General features: G+C 37.6%; 1 protein-coding gene across 3 annotated transcripts in view; it reads right to left on the reverse strand.

Annotated features, from left to right (window-relative positions):
• The window catches only part of LOC117168711 (ras GTPase-activating-like protein IQGAP1), a 343,802-nt gene that overhangs the window by 53,309 nt on the left and 274,126 nt on the right, over positions 1–16,367 (reverse strand). For all 3 annotated transcript variants that reach the window (XM_033354418.1, XM_033354419.1, XM_033354417.1), the window contains one exon: positions 8,335–8,616. In XM_033354418.1, the coding sequence (XP_033210309.1) occupies positions 8,335–8,616 (282 nt within the window). The remainder of the gene's footprint in view (positions 1–8,334; positions 8,617–16,367) is intronic.

Consider the following 16,367-nt stretch of genomic DNA (forward strand, 5'->3'; position numbering starts at 1 on the left):
GGAATCAATACGACGATCCAGCAAAAGCCTCGTGCACCCTAAGAACACGGAGCGACCCAAGGACTACCGCCTTCTGCATTTTTCCCGCAAGTGTTTTAGCATTTTGTTGACACGCAGGGATGCTTTTTAGGCCATTAGCAAGTGAAAGCTTAGCACCCCCAAAAGAGCGCCGATGATAAGGACGATTAGTTTAACACAATAATACGGGTACAATCGTTGCAACTCCCTTACAAGGTCTCGATACCTCTCTTTCTTTTCATTCTCCTTGGTTATGACGTTTTTGTCAGCTGATGCCGAAAATTCGATAACGAACATGGTTCGCTTCACGAAGTCAAGAAGAACCATGTCAGGCCTCGAGTGAGCAACAGAAACAATTGTCGAGAATATAAAGTTCCAGTATATGCGGCACTTCCCATTCTCGACAATTGACTCGATTTCCCTAGGAGCATTTAGAGGAGCGATATTAAGGTAATGCCGTAAGAGTGACAAAGGTGATAACAAAGCACTCTTAGTGCCGCATTATGCCTTTGAGTGCAGGTTGTTCCCGCGTGAGTTGAACAACTAGATAGTATGTGAACTAAATGCTCGGGGTGTGCATGACACGACCTGCAGCTATCATCAGGAATGTCTTGGCTCAAAATGTGGCGACGGTATGTTAGGGTGGAAATGACACTGTCTTGGCATGCAAAAATGAAACCCTCCGTACCAGACTTCAATCCGGGCGATTTAAGGAAAGCAAACCTTAGCTCACAAGACATTGACTGATCCTTCACATTTCTGTGGAAGATACCGCGAATCCTCTTATCGAGGAGCTGTTCACGAAAGTTTTCCTCTTGTGCTTTCTTAATCCGGGCTTTCAGGAGTGAGTACTCGAGATAGATAAGATCTGATGCATTTTTCTCACCCCTAATATTGAAGTCAATTTTGAGTGTTTCAGCAACCTCCTCCGCTGCTTTGTACAGAAATGCTCCTTTGCCCACTTCTTCGTGATTCCAGACCATTTTAAGAAGAGGGTCTCTTCCATTTGCAGCTCTATTTTCTGTACCCAGAATAATCCTATTGTGAAGACATTCAAGACTCAATATTCCGCGACCACCTTGACAACGTGAGATGTACAGTCGCGGAACGGAAGACTTAAGATGCATGCTTTTGTTCATGTGCATAACCTTTCTTGTCCCGATATCAAGGGATCTGAGCTCGTTCTTCGTCCATGGAACTACTCCAAATGAATAGAGTACTACCGGGACGTTAAGCATGTTCGTTGCAGATACTTTGTTCCTCGCCGACAGTTCGGAACACCAAATCTGTCGGATGAGACGTTTGTATCTACTTCGGAGAGTATCCTTTATAGATGTCACATCCTGAATGCGGCTCTGTAGCACGCTCAGCTATGTATGAGTCTCTCCAGCGCAAAGGTGTCGTATAGCGCTTCTATCAACGAGCTCAGGATCTTCAGGGATGCTATTAAGTTTTCCTCGCTTCAAATAAACCTTGGCGTATTTGTCTAACCCAAATTCCATTCCAATCTCCTTGGTATATCGTTCGACAATCCATAAAGCTAGATGTAGTTGCTCTTTGTTTCAGCATAGATCTTAAGATCGTCCATGTAAAATACATGAGTGACCTTATACTTTCGATCTGCAGGTTTGCCGCACAAGTACCCGTCGGAATGGGGAAGTGCTAGAGATAGTGGCAATAATGTAAGGCAAAAGAGGAGTGGGCTCGTGGTGTCGCCCTAAACGACACCTCTCTAAAAGGTGACCTTGTTAGTTATCACACGATTTTTTCCAGATGAGATAGTAAATCTGATTTTCCAAAGCGGCATCAATCTCTCTATGCACTTAACTATTTGCGGATGAACCTTTAAGATTTTCAAGAGACAGATAATAAGTCTATGTGCGGTCGAATCGAAAGCTTTCGGATAATCAATCCAGGCCATCGATAGGTCACGCCTGTAGAATGCTGCATCTTTGCAGACACATCTATCGATGAGCAGGTTCTCCTGACATCCGGCTACGCTTTTCTTTGAGCCTCGTTGTTCATACATTTCTTGCCACACAGGTTCAATTGCCCGAACAATCCTATCATGTGCGTCCTTCCACCAACCACTCTGGAATCGGCTCTTCCGACTTCAAATATGAGGTGAAAATACGGGCCAAATGCTGATGGGTTGAAGAAAACTTCTTCCACCAGAAGGTTTTGATACAATCTGGTCCCGGTGCGGAATAGTTCTTCATCCCTCTTAATACTTTTTTCACCTCCTCGGTAGTGATGGGTGGGCATTCTTTATCAGGTGTTATGAGGGCAACACATAACTCCTTGAAGCTATTTATATATTCTGAGTGTTTGTCCAGTCTATGCTGCACTTCGTAGACTTCTCTCCAAAATACTAGGCAGTCTGATAAGTACCTGAAAATTCTAAGAGATGGCATTAGTATTCACTAATGTGAACCATTTTCGTCGAGCTTGATCCTTCAAATGACGCCTGTCAAAACTTCAGCCATTTGTGCTTACGCATTTACAAGTTACAGCACTGAGAAGCGACTAACCTCCGAGTTTTTTTCAATATGGAAAAATCTGAGTTTCGAATTTTGACCAAACACTACTATCTTCGCAAGAAAACGATATCCGAGACCAAGGTGAAGCTGGATAAGTATTACGCGGACTCTGCACCGTCGATTGGAACGATTCATAAGTGGTTTACCGAGTTTCGTTGTGGCCGTACGAGCACAGTTGATGCTGAACGATCTGGGCGCCCAAAAGAGGTCACTACACCAGAAAATGTCGAAAAAATCCATGATATGATGTTGAATGATCCCAAAGCGTGTAGATTATTTTCCTCAGTACTGTATAAGAAAACACATTGACAAAATGTAAAAACTTACTTTGATTTTCTTCACAAAGATTTTGATCGACTTCAGAAGCTGTATCGATAGTATCTAGCAAATCACTTTCGCGTCGTTTCTTTGTTGCAAACCTAAAAACTCTTTATTTTTAGCGTCATTCATTTCTTCAAGAGCAGTCTCAAGCGAAATATCAAACTAATCATCAAGGTCTCCTTGGAACTTCAACTCTTTTGCTACCTGTATTTCTACACGTCTCTGCTTAGACTTTTTATTTGCTTTCCACTTTTTAAGTAAAGCCTCCAGTTTATTAGCTGAATGGTACTCGGCTTTTTTGGAATGGATGTTCGATCCCAAAACATCATGCACTTTTTAGCATCACATATATCACTTTCACGATCAGATTTTTTGAAACATTTATGCTGATAAAAAAACATTAAGAGCATTTCTTTGCTTGAGAGTTGTTTACGTCCACGCAATTCTGCTAATGGATATCCTATCAACCATACACAATCGCGCATATTGGCCATAATAATTTTAAGATCATTATAACTTTTTTCAAAGCATTCCAAATTCAATCAATCCACAATTTCCACTTTTCGTTAATTCTAAGCGCACGTTCTGCAATTCTGCATCCTTCAGAGGTTTAGAACTTATTGACTGAAAATGCAAGCAGGTTAGTTGGGTAATTTGGACATTGGACACTATTAGTAATTAATTCAGCTCTAGTTAAATTTAATTAACTCATTATCAATTGTTGAACACTAAATTCAATAATTTACTGCGCGGCAACTCATTGAAGTTTTTCAAACTTCTTAGTAATAATTCCTAATTCAGAGTCTAGTATTTTTTTACCAAACTTTGTATGATTTACTATAAAATGCATGATTGAGTTAGGTGAACAATTAATAATAAGTTAATTAAATTAAATTATATCACTTATTTCTTCAGGATTTCCAATATTGAAAAAAATCAGAATGAAGCCACAATTCCTAAGGATTCTAAAGGGGTAAGTGTAGAACCGGTGAAGAATATACAAGGGTAAGGGCCTGGGTCTCACTACCTGAGTCCGAAATGAGTGGGTTACTGTTCCGCCCACTAACCAGTAATTCCACTATGAAGATTGAGCTTCTAGTATTGAAAGGTAAAAATTTGAAAATACGTTATTTTGGACAACCCTAATAAGCCTAATAATTTCAAGTCACCCATATTTCAAGTTTTACGTACACGTCTATTTCAAATTGCGCAGTTCCATCAACTCCCACCACAGTGCATGTGTTTTCAGAGTTTTTTAAATTTGTTTTTTTCGAAATGCAGAGTAAATGTTTGGCAAAACTGTTGCGAGATTTCAAGACCCAATATATCAGAAAATTTAAAAAATGGAAAACTTTGATCCGTATTCGCTTACAGATATAGATTTACGGAAAATATGAGTTCAGTTCCCTTGGTTACTATATAGTGGATTTAGTGTCATATTTTATTTAATCTCACAGTTTTAACACTGCAAAACTATTGAAATCATATAAAAGTTTGGAAGGTTATAAATTTTATGAAGCTTGATTTGTAGTGAAATTGAAGTGCAAGCAGTTCAATGGTACTTTTCTGCTTCTGGGTGAGGTTAGTGTATTAACACAGTAATTTTAGTTTTAAGTTGGTATTTTTAGTTATAACTTATTATTTTCTACGAGTATGAACATTAACATTAAGTATTATTGCTGTGAATGATGACATTCGTTTCAATTTGCCTTATTTAATTCCATTGCTGATGTAAAATGCGATGGCAGTTTATTAAGATTTTGAGGTTACGAGCAGTCTCCGGCAAGAGAATCTGCTCGCAGAATAGAAAAAAACTCAAGTTATATCACTGAAAAGCTGTAAAATTGCATTTTTCTTACCCACGTTAATGTAAATAAGTGTTATTTTTACAGAAATCTATTAAAAAAATATTTTTCGATGACAAATTACGAAAATGTACGACTAAAAAAACTACGAAAATTCAACATTTTTCTTAATGCAAAACAGTGGAAAAATACCAATTTCAAATATCTTTACTCTATCCTGACAAATGTTCAATTATTTGTCCTGACCAAGAAGATTAATTTTCTAACAAAAAGGACCCCAGAAAACAATCGTGCCACGCACGCTTCAAGCACGCATGTAACTCGCACGATGCGACCCATATCGCACGCAAATGGCAAGCACATTCCGCGATTAAGTGATAGGTATGTGCGTGCTTGCAAAATGAGGCCCATTCAGCCATCACTCGTGTTATTTCGTCGTAGACCTTATTGAATCAATATAAACAATATGTCAATAATATTTTGTATCAAACAAATTCGATTCAGTTGAATCAAATTAATATTTTATTTCAAATAAATTATGTATTTATCTTATGTCAAATGATATTTGTACCTGCACATTGTACATGCGCAAATGTCAAACTTCACGGTAGACCGGACATCGGTGCCGACCTTGCCATCAGATAGGTTATGTGAGCGTCAAGTTGTGGTGTACGAGGCATGCTTTTGCAGTAGAAAATTGCATTGAACTCTATAAAATCTGTTAAAGTTATTTGTCTGTTAAAGTCTGTTAAAGTCTGTTGAAGTAATTTTCAAAGTTTATTTGTAAAAGTATTATGCAATTTAGTTTCTTTGGACAATAAAAAACGTCATTTCGTATAATTATGGGTGTTTTTAAAAGAAAAGACGATATTTTTGGCGAAAAGGAATACTCTCGATATTGTGTCGTTATGTTCATTTTATCAGTTCACGAATTAGCTACATTTATTCTGGGGTGTCGGTTATTGATTTTTGAGGTTCGGAAATCCAAAATCAATTAAAAAGATATTTAATATTAAAGATTCTTAGAAGGCAATGGCCTACGAATAAAGAAAGCAAATAGCTATCATCGCAATATGGTCATCAATAAGAAAAAACGTATAATTCACTAAAAACTTCCTTCTGTTGGGTGTTTTTCACTGAGAGATACGTATGTCGTTCACTGGTTTCGAAGGTGCAATAAAAATATTTCAAATCTTTTAAATCTACTCAAATTTGAGACTAATTTTCATTTAACTATATATCAAAACATAATTACAGCAAAAAAATCACCAAAGTTATAACATTTAGAACATTAGAAAAAAATGAAACTTAAGATTCTAAGCTGAAAAACCTCCGCTATGAAAACAGTGAAGAGAAGAACAACGTTAGTTTTTAAAAACCCTACAAGATTAATATAAAGACTTTTGGAATTTTCTTTAAAAGTCTTAAGTTCAAATTCGGATCCCACAAAGCAGCATAAGAAATTGGTAGAGATGCACTTCATCGGCAACCGTGCGCCTCACACTTCATCAACACGCCTGCGACTCGCACGAGGTGCGACACATATGTCACGCATATGCGGAGACATCTGTTTGATGACCTACGTGAGACGCGTGACGGTTTATTCGCATTCGTAACTAAACCGTGTGTGGCACCGTGCGCACATATTATTATCTGGGCGTTTTTCGTAATTTGTCATAGAAAAATGTAATTTTTTATATATTTTTGTAAAAATACCACTTATTTACATTAAAGTAGGAAATCTGAAAATTAATAACGTTATTAAAATTTTACAACTTTTTAATGATATCACTTGAGTTTTTTAATTCTACGAACAAATCGCTCTAGCCAGATGCTGCTCCTAACCTCAAAATTCCAATAAAAATTTCCATTGCGTTTCACATCAGCAGTGGAATTTTATCATGTAAATTAAAACAAATGCCTTGCTTCACAGGAATCTACCTTAATGTTAATGTCCATACTCACAGAAAATAAGAAATTATAACTAAAAACACTAATTTAAAACTAAAAATACTGCATTGCTACACTAAGCTCAGCTAGAAGCAAAAAGTACCGTTGAACTGCTTGCACTTCACTTTCACAACAAAAATCAGCTTCTTAAAATTTTAAAGCTTCCAAACTTTTATATGCTTTTACTTGTTTTGCGGTGAAAAAACTGTGAGACTGAATAAAATATGACACTACATTCACTTTAGTGACCGAGGGCACTGAATCGAGGATGCAACAGCCATTAAGAAATTTCCCTGATGTAAATACAAACGTCTTATCCGACAGATTTTATCCTCCAAGCTGTGGACGAGGAACAAAGGATCTGCTACAAACATGCTTTCTGTCCTGATAGTACTCTATTCATTTGGAGTGGTTCCAGGGAAGAAAGGCGAACTCTAATCCCTCGATTGCGGGTCACGAAAAGTGATGCATATGAATAAAAGCATGTACCTTAATTTGTCTGTTTCGCGGCTTTACATCAAATGGTCAGGGAACACAAAGAAGAGGGCAAAGGAGCGTTTCTGTACAAAGCAGCGAAGGAGGCTGCTGAAACACTTGGCCTTGACTTCAATATCAGGGGTGAGGCAAATACATCCCACATTATCCATCTCGAGTACTTACTCCTGCAGGCCCTAATAAAGAAAGCACAAGAGAAAAACTTCCGCGAACAACTCCTCGACAAGAGGGTGCACAACATCTTCCACAAAAATGCGAATGATCAGTCAACATCACATGAGCTAACGTTTGCTTTCCTCAAATCACCTGGATTAAATCCGGAATGCTGAAAATATGATGCATTACCCGAGCACCTAGGATATTGACTATCTAGTTGTGAACGACGTACATCCAAAGACACACGGCGGCTGTATAAGTGCTTTATAACCGTTTCGGTCACTCTTATTGCATTAGTCCTGATATCTCTCCGTTAAATGATCCTAGGGAAATAGAGTCAATTGTCCAAAATGAAAAGTACGAAATATACTGGAACTTCATATTTTTGACAACTGTTTCTGTCGCGCACTCGTGGCCCCACCTAGTTCTCCTTAATTTCGATAAACAAGCCAGGTTCGTTATTAATTTTCAGTACTAGCCGACAAGAACATCACAGCCAAGGAGAATGAAAGGCATGTTCATCGGTGCTCTTAGAGGTGCCAAGCTTTCCCTGATTTAATAGCCTGAAAAGCATCCCTGCGTGTCAACGAAATGCCAATACACTTGCGGTTGCAATGTAGAAGGCGGTCTTACTTGAAACACTCCATGTCCTTAAGGTGCACGGGACTTTTGTAGATTATCGCATTGATTCCATCGCATACTGTAACCACCTATCTTACGGTCGCGAGACGTAGTTGCAGCTGAAATGTTTTCGCAATTTCCCCGGAAGTGGGTTGCAATTTTGTAGAATAGCACCCGCTCTCGGTGAAATCCCGCGGTTGACAGTGCATTAAATTTAATCATTTTTAAAATTCACGCGATTTTAATATAAAATTTTGGAATTATGGAAGTTATGATTTCGACAAGTTCAAAATTGAACAAAAATTTCCCACCAAATAATTTTTTCCTTAAAAAAAATGTATACACTCATCCAATGTATTTTTATAAATAGTATAAAATACAATTAATTTATAATGAAAGCACTTTTGCTAAGAATATTGCATAAATACCCTTTTCCAGTGTGAAGATTTTCGAGGCATCGCTGAATGTATTGGCTGTAGTACTTCACTTGCTCTTTATAGTAATTAGACTTTTCTTCGAGGCGTTGTTTTGTTACGCGTAACATTTGGAGATCCTTGTTTCTGATAAAGCGATATCTACCTTTATTGCAAACATCTTTAGCAACTGCAGTTACAATGTTTTGATAACCATCTTTTTGTGATACCCAACCACCAAGTTCAAGCTTCTTAAGGTATGAAAGTAGCTGTAGTTTGCAATCATTCAAAGATAAACTGAAAAATAAATTTAAATTAATACCGGTTATATTCAATAAAGAATTTTCCATGCATTGATATAATTTGAATTTCGACAACAAACAAATAGTTTTTTTTCAACGATAGTAATTTTAATTGGCTGACAAGTCATAATTTAAGGGCTAAACTTCGGTCTCAACATACGTCGGCCCACTTGAACTTCCATGTTCGAAACATACTTAAAAATACATGCTAGATATAACAAGCAGAAAGTAAATTAATTCTATATCTGAGTAATTTATAAGATAAGTCAGTATCAATCGGCAGGGTAGACTATATAGCATGGGAGGAAGATTATCATTTCGAATTGTTACAAGTTTACCAATCTGAATATTTGTAGTGGAACACTTATGCTACTTTTTGTGGACAGTTCACTCGTGAAAATATTCTTTCTTCCACCGAGTCTAAAAGTGCTGTTTTATCTGTTGGATTTACCTCTGAAACAAAAGTCGCCTGGACAGCATATCCATCAAATCCTATGCTGGCACACCCTTTAGGGAGTTACCTGTGAGGAAGTGACCAGGAGTGAGGGCTCCTAAATCCTTAGGATTTAAGAGTACATGACTCAAAGAAAAAGAATTTGGGATACCCTCTATTTCGTTTGCGAGTATTGTAAACTCTTCATACGTTAAAAGTCTGTCACCAATAATACGAACCCAGTGATTTTTAAAAGACTTTACCTCGTCCTTCCAGAATCTTCCAAACTGTGGCATACGCGGGAGGATAAAATTCCAATTATTGTGTTAATTGAAAAGAACGCGAGAAACGATATCATTGTGCTGCTTAAAGTTCAAGAATTGACAGACTGAATCGATTTCATTTTTGCATCCACAAAGTTGCTAGCGTTATCGGAATAAACAACGGAAATTTTTCTATGTCTAGAGAAAAAGCGGCTTAGACAAGCTAAAAAAGCTTCAGTAGTCAGATCACTGACAACTTCCATATGTACGGACTTAGTAGCGAAACACACAAAAACAGCAACGTAGATTTTTACCTTATTTTGAGTTCGAAATTTCTTTTCTAATCACATTTCGACTGGGTTTTTCCGTTTATAATCCAATAAGAATCTCGAGTGGCATTGAATGTCGCTTGAGAGCCAGCATTAATTAATTTTAAGTGTTGATCGCGAATTATACGCGTTGTAACATTATGATTCTGAAGTAAAAATGTCAGATGCTTTTGTGAATAATTAAGATCCGATTGGTTTTATCAGCCACCAACTCTGCGAATACCTTCCGAATCTAAGAAAGGACTAAGCCGAGCTAACCAGCTTTTATGCTGTTTTTCTGATTCTAGCATTTAAATTTCATTCGGAAATGCTTCGCGTTGTAATAATTTATTCACACAATTATTAGCGGTTTTAAATTCAATTGAAGAGACTACTCCCTTTATCTCGCGCTTGTCAACCTTAATTTTTATGAATTGTTGACAGTAAGCTATCACGCGTATTATTTCAGTAAAGGATTGTGTCTTTTCAAAAAGAGAAGTCGAGATTGAGTTCTTTCAGTGATGCAGTTTTTATCTCCTCAATCGTTGAAAATCGATGTCCTTTCATGGGTCTTTTGAGTTTTGGGAAAAAAAAAACAAGTCACTGGGGGCCAAATCCGGTGAATATGGAGGCTGAGGCATGACTATGGTGCTGTTTTTGGTCGGATCTTTTGTCAAAATTAAGCAGTTTTGGAACAAATTTCGCTGACATACGTCTCATGCCCAAAACGTCTGAAAAGATAGCATGGTATAAGCCAACCAAAATGCCAACATCTTCAGCAACTTCTCTGATGGTAATTCGGCAATTTTTCAACACCATTTTTTCCACTGCTTGAACGTTTTCATCTGTTGTTGACGTGCTGGGACGTCCAGGGCGAGGTTCGTCTTCGACATCCTCTCGGCCTTCTTGGAACAGCTTGTACCACTTATATAAATTTTTCTTACTCAGAAAAGACTCCCCGTATGCAACTGTCAACATTTCAAGAGTTTTAGAGCACTGGATTCCATTTTTCACACAAAATTTAATGCAAAATTTTTGCTCCTTTCTTTTCGAAAGAAGAAAATCGCCGAGCACACCAAACCCTTCTAACCTTTTACGCCTCTGCCAGAAAAACAACACGAGCTATATAGTCAAAACTGTGAGCATATGATCGTGACGAGTGTACCAACACAACAAAACAAAAAATTAAAAACTTGAATGTACGTTGCCCGCGAAAATTGAAAAGTCATCTTACTTTTTGAACACACCTCGTATAAAGAAATTAATCTGGTCTGGAATTCCAATAAACACCGGGTGTTTTTTGTCTTATCTCCTAAATTTACGCAACGGTAAAATTCTTCAGATTTTTCTGATAAAGAAGTGATGCGATCGGGTTCATTGGATGCCCATTGTCTCAGATTGATGCCACCCTTACGAGTGACTTGTATTAATTCGCTAATCAGTTGTTTTGCCTCTTCGAAAGTACGAGCGCCCGATAACAAAAATATACCATATAAAAATCTTCTTTCAACGCGTTAGATGCACGTGGATAAATATTGGCTATTTTCGTTAGCCAATTGCATAAGCGATCACTTTGCTTAAGAAGACGCAGAGGGCATGTCATAAGTTACAGGTTTTAACTTAAATATTTTTAGGCGTTGACGCGGATCTTCTCTCCATTATTTTTTTTTTAAGTTTTGATCCGTTTCACTGAGACGTATTTACCGATACATTTTGTCGATATCTGCAGTGACTGCATATGCATGGGGTCGAAAACGGACACAAAGTGAAAAAAAGATCGTCTGGGATATTGGGATCGACCGTAAGTATATCGTTTAAATATTTTCGGTTTGCTCTTTTACTGATGCATCAAAAACGCTTGAAATCTTTGGCGTTAAGCTCTATTGTTTATTACTACGTGCTGCGGTAAAAAATAACCGCCATAGAGAGAAGCAGATTTGTCCTCATACATATGATCTAATTTCATGTATTCTCTTATAAAAGCGATAGAGGAAGTGGCTCGAATATGGCACACCAACTCCTTTTCAATGTATAGCCCGGACTCTATGAACCAAAATTGAATGAAAAGCTTGGAAAGGCTATTGAATAAACTTCCGAATGGTACGGTTGATTTTTCCACATCACCAATGGTTCTTTTTTAAATCAGGATTTTCCAAAAAACGAGGGTTTCAATAATCGGAAAGGGTGGCTTGAATATGGCACACATAGAAAAAAAATAAAATACAGAAAAAATAATTAAATGAACAATAAGCAAATATTTAATAATATAATTTCTAAGAATACAATATACAGCGAGCTTCTTGACAATAGTCGCACATCCATAGAGCTTATAATGTTCCGGTGCAACTACTCTGGAATCATTTGTTGCAGGTAGTACATTCTACTCACGATTCCTCCTCTGGCAAAGTGTAGGATTCATCGTAGAAAATGCATTAAGTACATGAATACATGAACCCATTCTTGTTAACATTCAGAAAGTTGAATAATGTCTAACTGATTCTTCGGCCGATAAAAAAGTCTACCTACAAAATATACATGTCTAAAAATCATAACCTTTAAAGAGAAGCGCCTCGATTTCTTCTTTGCAATACTATTCTACTAACTCTACTCTACCGCTACAAGGAACACTTATTAATAAAACTACTAAAGAGCATTCAACTCCTACTATTACTAACGGCGTACACATTTTAGTTTTTCAGAAATCCAAGTGTGCCATATTCGAGCCATCTTCTCTATATTTATCCCTAAGATCCGCATTTTTTGCCAAAGACCGATTCGAATTGATTCGTTAAATGCCTGAGAGTGTAAATCACTGAGTTCAATTGAATCTTTCTTGAATAGAAGTTTCACGATATAGTGCCCGGTTTCAAGATCGGGGTCGTGTTTTCTTTCGATAAAAGTTTTTCGTTTGGGCCGTTTTCGATTTCCTAAAATTCACGGATTTTGTTATTTTGTTATGGTTTATGGAAATCTGGATCAGCAATATATATATTAGGCGGAATTTTTAATTCGTCCATTTTTTGAAAGGTTCGCTTGGTGCGTAGTCATTGACCTTTGGTATTACAAGGAAGATAATATTAGCTGAGTATTTATTTAATCGCGACTGGATCGTTGTTTGCGTTATTTTACTCACGCTAGAGCTCATTTGATTCACTCCGCCGGCTCGATTTTCGATTTCTCGTTGTTCGAGACCTAATTTCGCACCTACTTTTTCTCTGATCAAGCTGACCTGCAAACCGTTGTCAAGAAGTGCACTGCATGATTGGGGATTGTGCTTGTGATCTATGATAAGCACGATAGCGGTCGATGATAAGACTTGAGACGATATAGTAGTGTGTAAACTGGCATAATTTGTTTGAAGTGGTTTTGTTGACTTATTTTCCTGATGTATTGCAAGTTTCTACGGTATGGTTAGACCAGAGAAAATTACAACAGAGAAGTAGATTTTTTACGATATTAAGACGCTCCTGAAAGATAGCATTTAATAATTTTTCACAGTTTTAAGTGAAACGTGCTTCCTTACAAAGATGACAAAACGCACGGGTCTGGATTGAATAAACCGAAATGTCTTTTAAAATTTGATTGCGATTTAAATGGCCAATTGCCGCCTGTACGAATTCAAGTAACTGCTCTATCACTGGAACCTCGTTTGATTATAAATGTTCTTTCCACTTTAAACGTTGATATACATCTTCTATGCACAAAAAGGGAGAGCCGAGAATTCTGTCTCTTGAAAACTATCACTTGTGATTATCATATGTATTAGTTTTGCAGATTGGAATTCCCAACTCTCACCTGGACGAGCCTTGCTTTCCCAGTCGGCTTATCTATAATCAGTCATTTCGGTTCTATTCCTAAACTTGTCTTACAGAATAGTTAGATTCCAAGTAGAATTTTCTCGTATAGTGCTTATAAACTGATCATTTATCAGTATCTCAGAAAAAGTATTATAATTAAATTAAGGAAGGCAAGTTGGATTGAAATGTTACGACCTTACAATTGAATCGGAAATTTGAAATGGTGGTAATAGTTGTTTTCAAACTAAATCAATATTAATAAACGATTATATTCATGTTAATGGTATTAAATCGGGATTATAATTAATATAATGTTAGTATGATATTATATTGGTATTAATGAACAATTAATCAATGCTTTATCATGTTCGTAATAATAATTATTTATGGTTGTTAATGTTGTGTATTGATATTAATAATTGATTCGGTTTTCTAATTTTTCAATACGTGTAAAATGATGATAACCATTTTATTGATTAATATCAAAAATAATATTAATATTATTACCTTATTTTCCCTTTTTATATTATATTCCATGGTTATTCAAAAGTTAGCAACGAATTATTATATCTTTAAGACTTTAAGATTTTGTAATGCGGAGAGAGATTAGATCAGCGAACTGAGAATACACACCAACGACCAGTAATGTCACTGGTGCGCGGGCCCCACAGTCAGAATATGGGCCGAATCCGCGAACACACATGAGCCGGGGTGGGAGAATCGAGACAAGCTATGGCGCGTACCTCTCGCTGTCATGCATAAAGACGCGCGTTCGTGCCACTATCTTCACTTGGCCTTCACCCGGTACACCACACGGACTTATTTGGAATCCGCTCTTCGACGCTTCAAGTAATGTCACGATCAACGATACCGCCAGCGCTCTCTCTTTCTGCCTAGGGAGTTAAAAGAAATAAAGAACTACTTGCTTCATATTTTATATTGAAATTTTATTGCCTGTCGGACATGTTTCATCTGCTCTCTTCAAAGAAAATTTAATTTTGTTGAACGCCTGAATGGAATGCCGTCCGAGTGTCATTCTCACTGATTACTGAGCGAGGAAATTCTCACGGGCCTCGTGCCCATAGTTGAAATCCATACGATCTTAGATTTTTCGGTCCCTGATCCGAAACCGCTCAACAGTATTCAATTTGTAATGCCCTCCGGGTTTCATTCTCGCTGATTGCTGAGCCAGGAAATTCTCACGGGCCTCGTGCCCATAGTTGAACTACATACGATCTTGGACCTTTCGGTCCCTGATCAGAACCGCTCAAAACAGTAGTCAGTTTGTAATGCCCTCCGGGTCTCATTCTCACAGATTTTTGAGCGAAGAAACCCCCTGATCACGCAACCGTTGAATTTCTTCGTTATGGGGTTTAGCCTTGCCAAAATAGGACCCGGGCCATCCTGGGATGACATGAGACAGAACTGCAAGTTTGCAGGGAGCGTACTAATTACATCGCCTCCTATGGAGACTACCATCATCAACAGGATTACGGATTTCCGACCGACTCATCGACAAGAACACCATCACCAAGAAGAAACGGGCCGTGTCCGATCTTCGACGATGTGTCTCCCATCACGAGTAGACCCTCATCTTCACCACCGACAGGCTGTCTACCATATTCGCTGATGGTCCGGAAGACATCCCACACATTATTCCTAAAACCAAAACGCGGCTTGTCTTTTCTTCCAGAGGGATTGGTTTACCCTGTGGACATCGAAGGTCACCGGGTAAAATTCGGGATTGGGAGTTCCATGAATTTATGATAAAGAAATTTCTAAAGGTAATGCTCGCTCCGTCTATGCCTCCAAGGATATAGCACAGTGGAATGAAGCCATTGAACTCCTGGGAACTGTTTAGACAAGCCGCGGGAAAAAGGCCCTACCAGCAAACCCCAGTAAGCTAACGAAATCCACTAGAAGACATGAAAGAACTAGACCCTTGGCTCCTTCGCACTCAGAGTTACATCTTCGCAAAACTACTACAGTCTATTGGTCAATCAGACCAAAAGGTACCCCTGTAACATTCTCACTCTTTCGATTGTTAATTATTGAAACCCTCGGCCCCTTTCGGGGCCATCAAAAATACGAAGGAATTGTTTCTATTTGAAGAAACAGGGAACATATTAACGTGTGTGTAGTTCTAATTTCGATACAGTCACCTATATCGAGAATGCTTATAAAAATGGTTGTTTTAATTCGTCTAACGCACGTTGACGTTTGGTTACGTCGTTTAAAAGTTTCTCTAGGGAGAGAGAGATTTACCAAGTTTAAAGGTGGGGGCGAAAGCCCAGAGCCTGAAGACGTGTTCAAACTCGAAATTCAGAAAAGAGCATACCTATCATTGTTCAGGAATTAGGACTCCATCCTCGATATTTTCGAAAATTTCACCTGGAGAGAAATAACAAGTAGTAAACATAAAATAGAAAATCTAGAGTTGGATGGCATTAAAATTAATCGTAAACGGTACAACGAAAGTAAGCTTTGAACAGAAATACAAAATCATAAAAAAACTTAGGTCTGAACATTCTTTCTTTAATAATAACTTTTACATGAGATAATGGGTAATTGTTCCGAATTAAGGTTCCCTTAATTTGGTTCATATAATCTAAATTGGACCACATCATCAAAGCTTTTTTTTATAACTACACTTAGAAATTGTTAATAAAACATTTTTTTATAATAATCTTAATATATTTTGGCTAATTATGTCTAGTTTCAAATTATGACGGGCCTGCCAATTTAAAGTACTAAAAACAAAAATAAAGAATTTTTCATTACACCTCCGCCAAGACCTCGATGATTCATGGTTATATAGAGGCAAAGAAGGTATAAAAAATACACTGACCGCGCTCTCTAGCTCTAGCGGAAGAAACTGACAGGGCCAAGCAATGACAGTTGATGTGCAGTCACGTTTTGCAGTCTTGGTTCAGTGTTAAACTTTC

The sequence above is a fragment of the Belonocnema kinseyi genome, chromosome 3 (genome assembly GCF_010883055.1).
Source record: "Belonocnema kinseyi isolate 2016_QV_RU_SX_M_011 chromosome 3, B_treatae_v1, whole genome shotgun sequence".
NCBI classification, from domain to species: Eukaryota; Metazoa; Arthropoda; class Insecta; order Hymenoptera; family Cynipidae; genus Belonocnema; species Belonocnema kinseyi.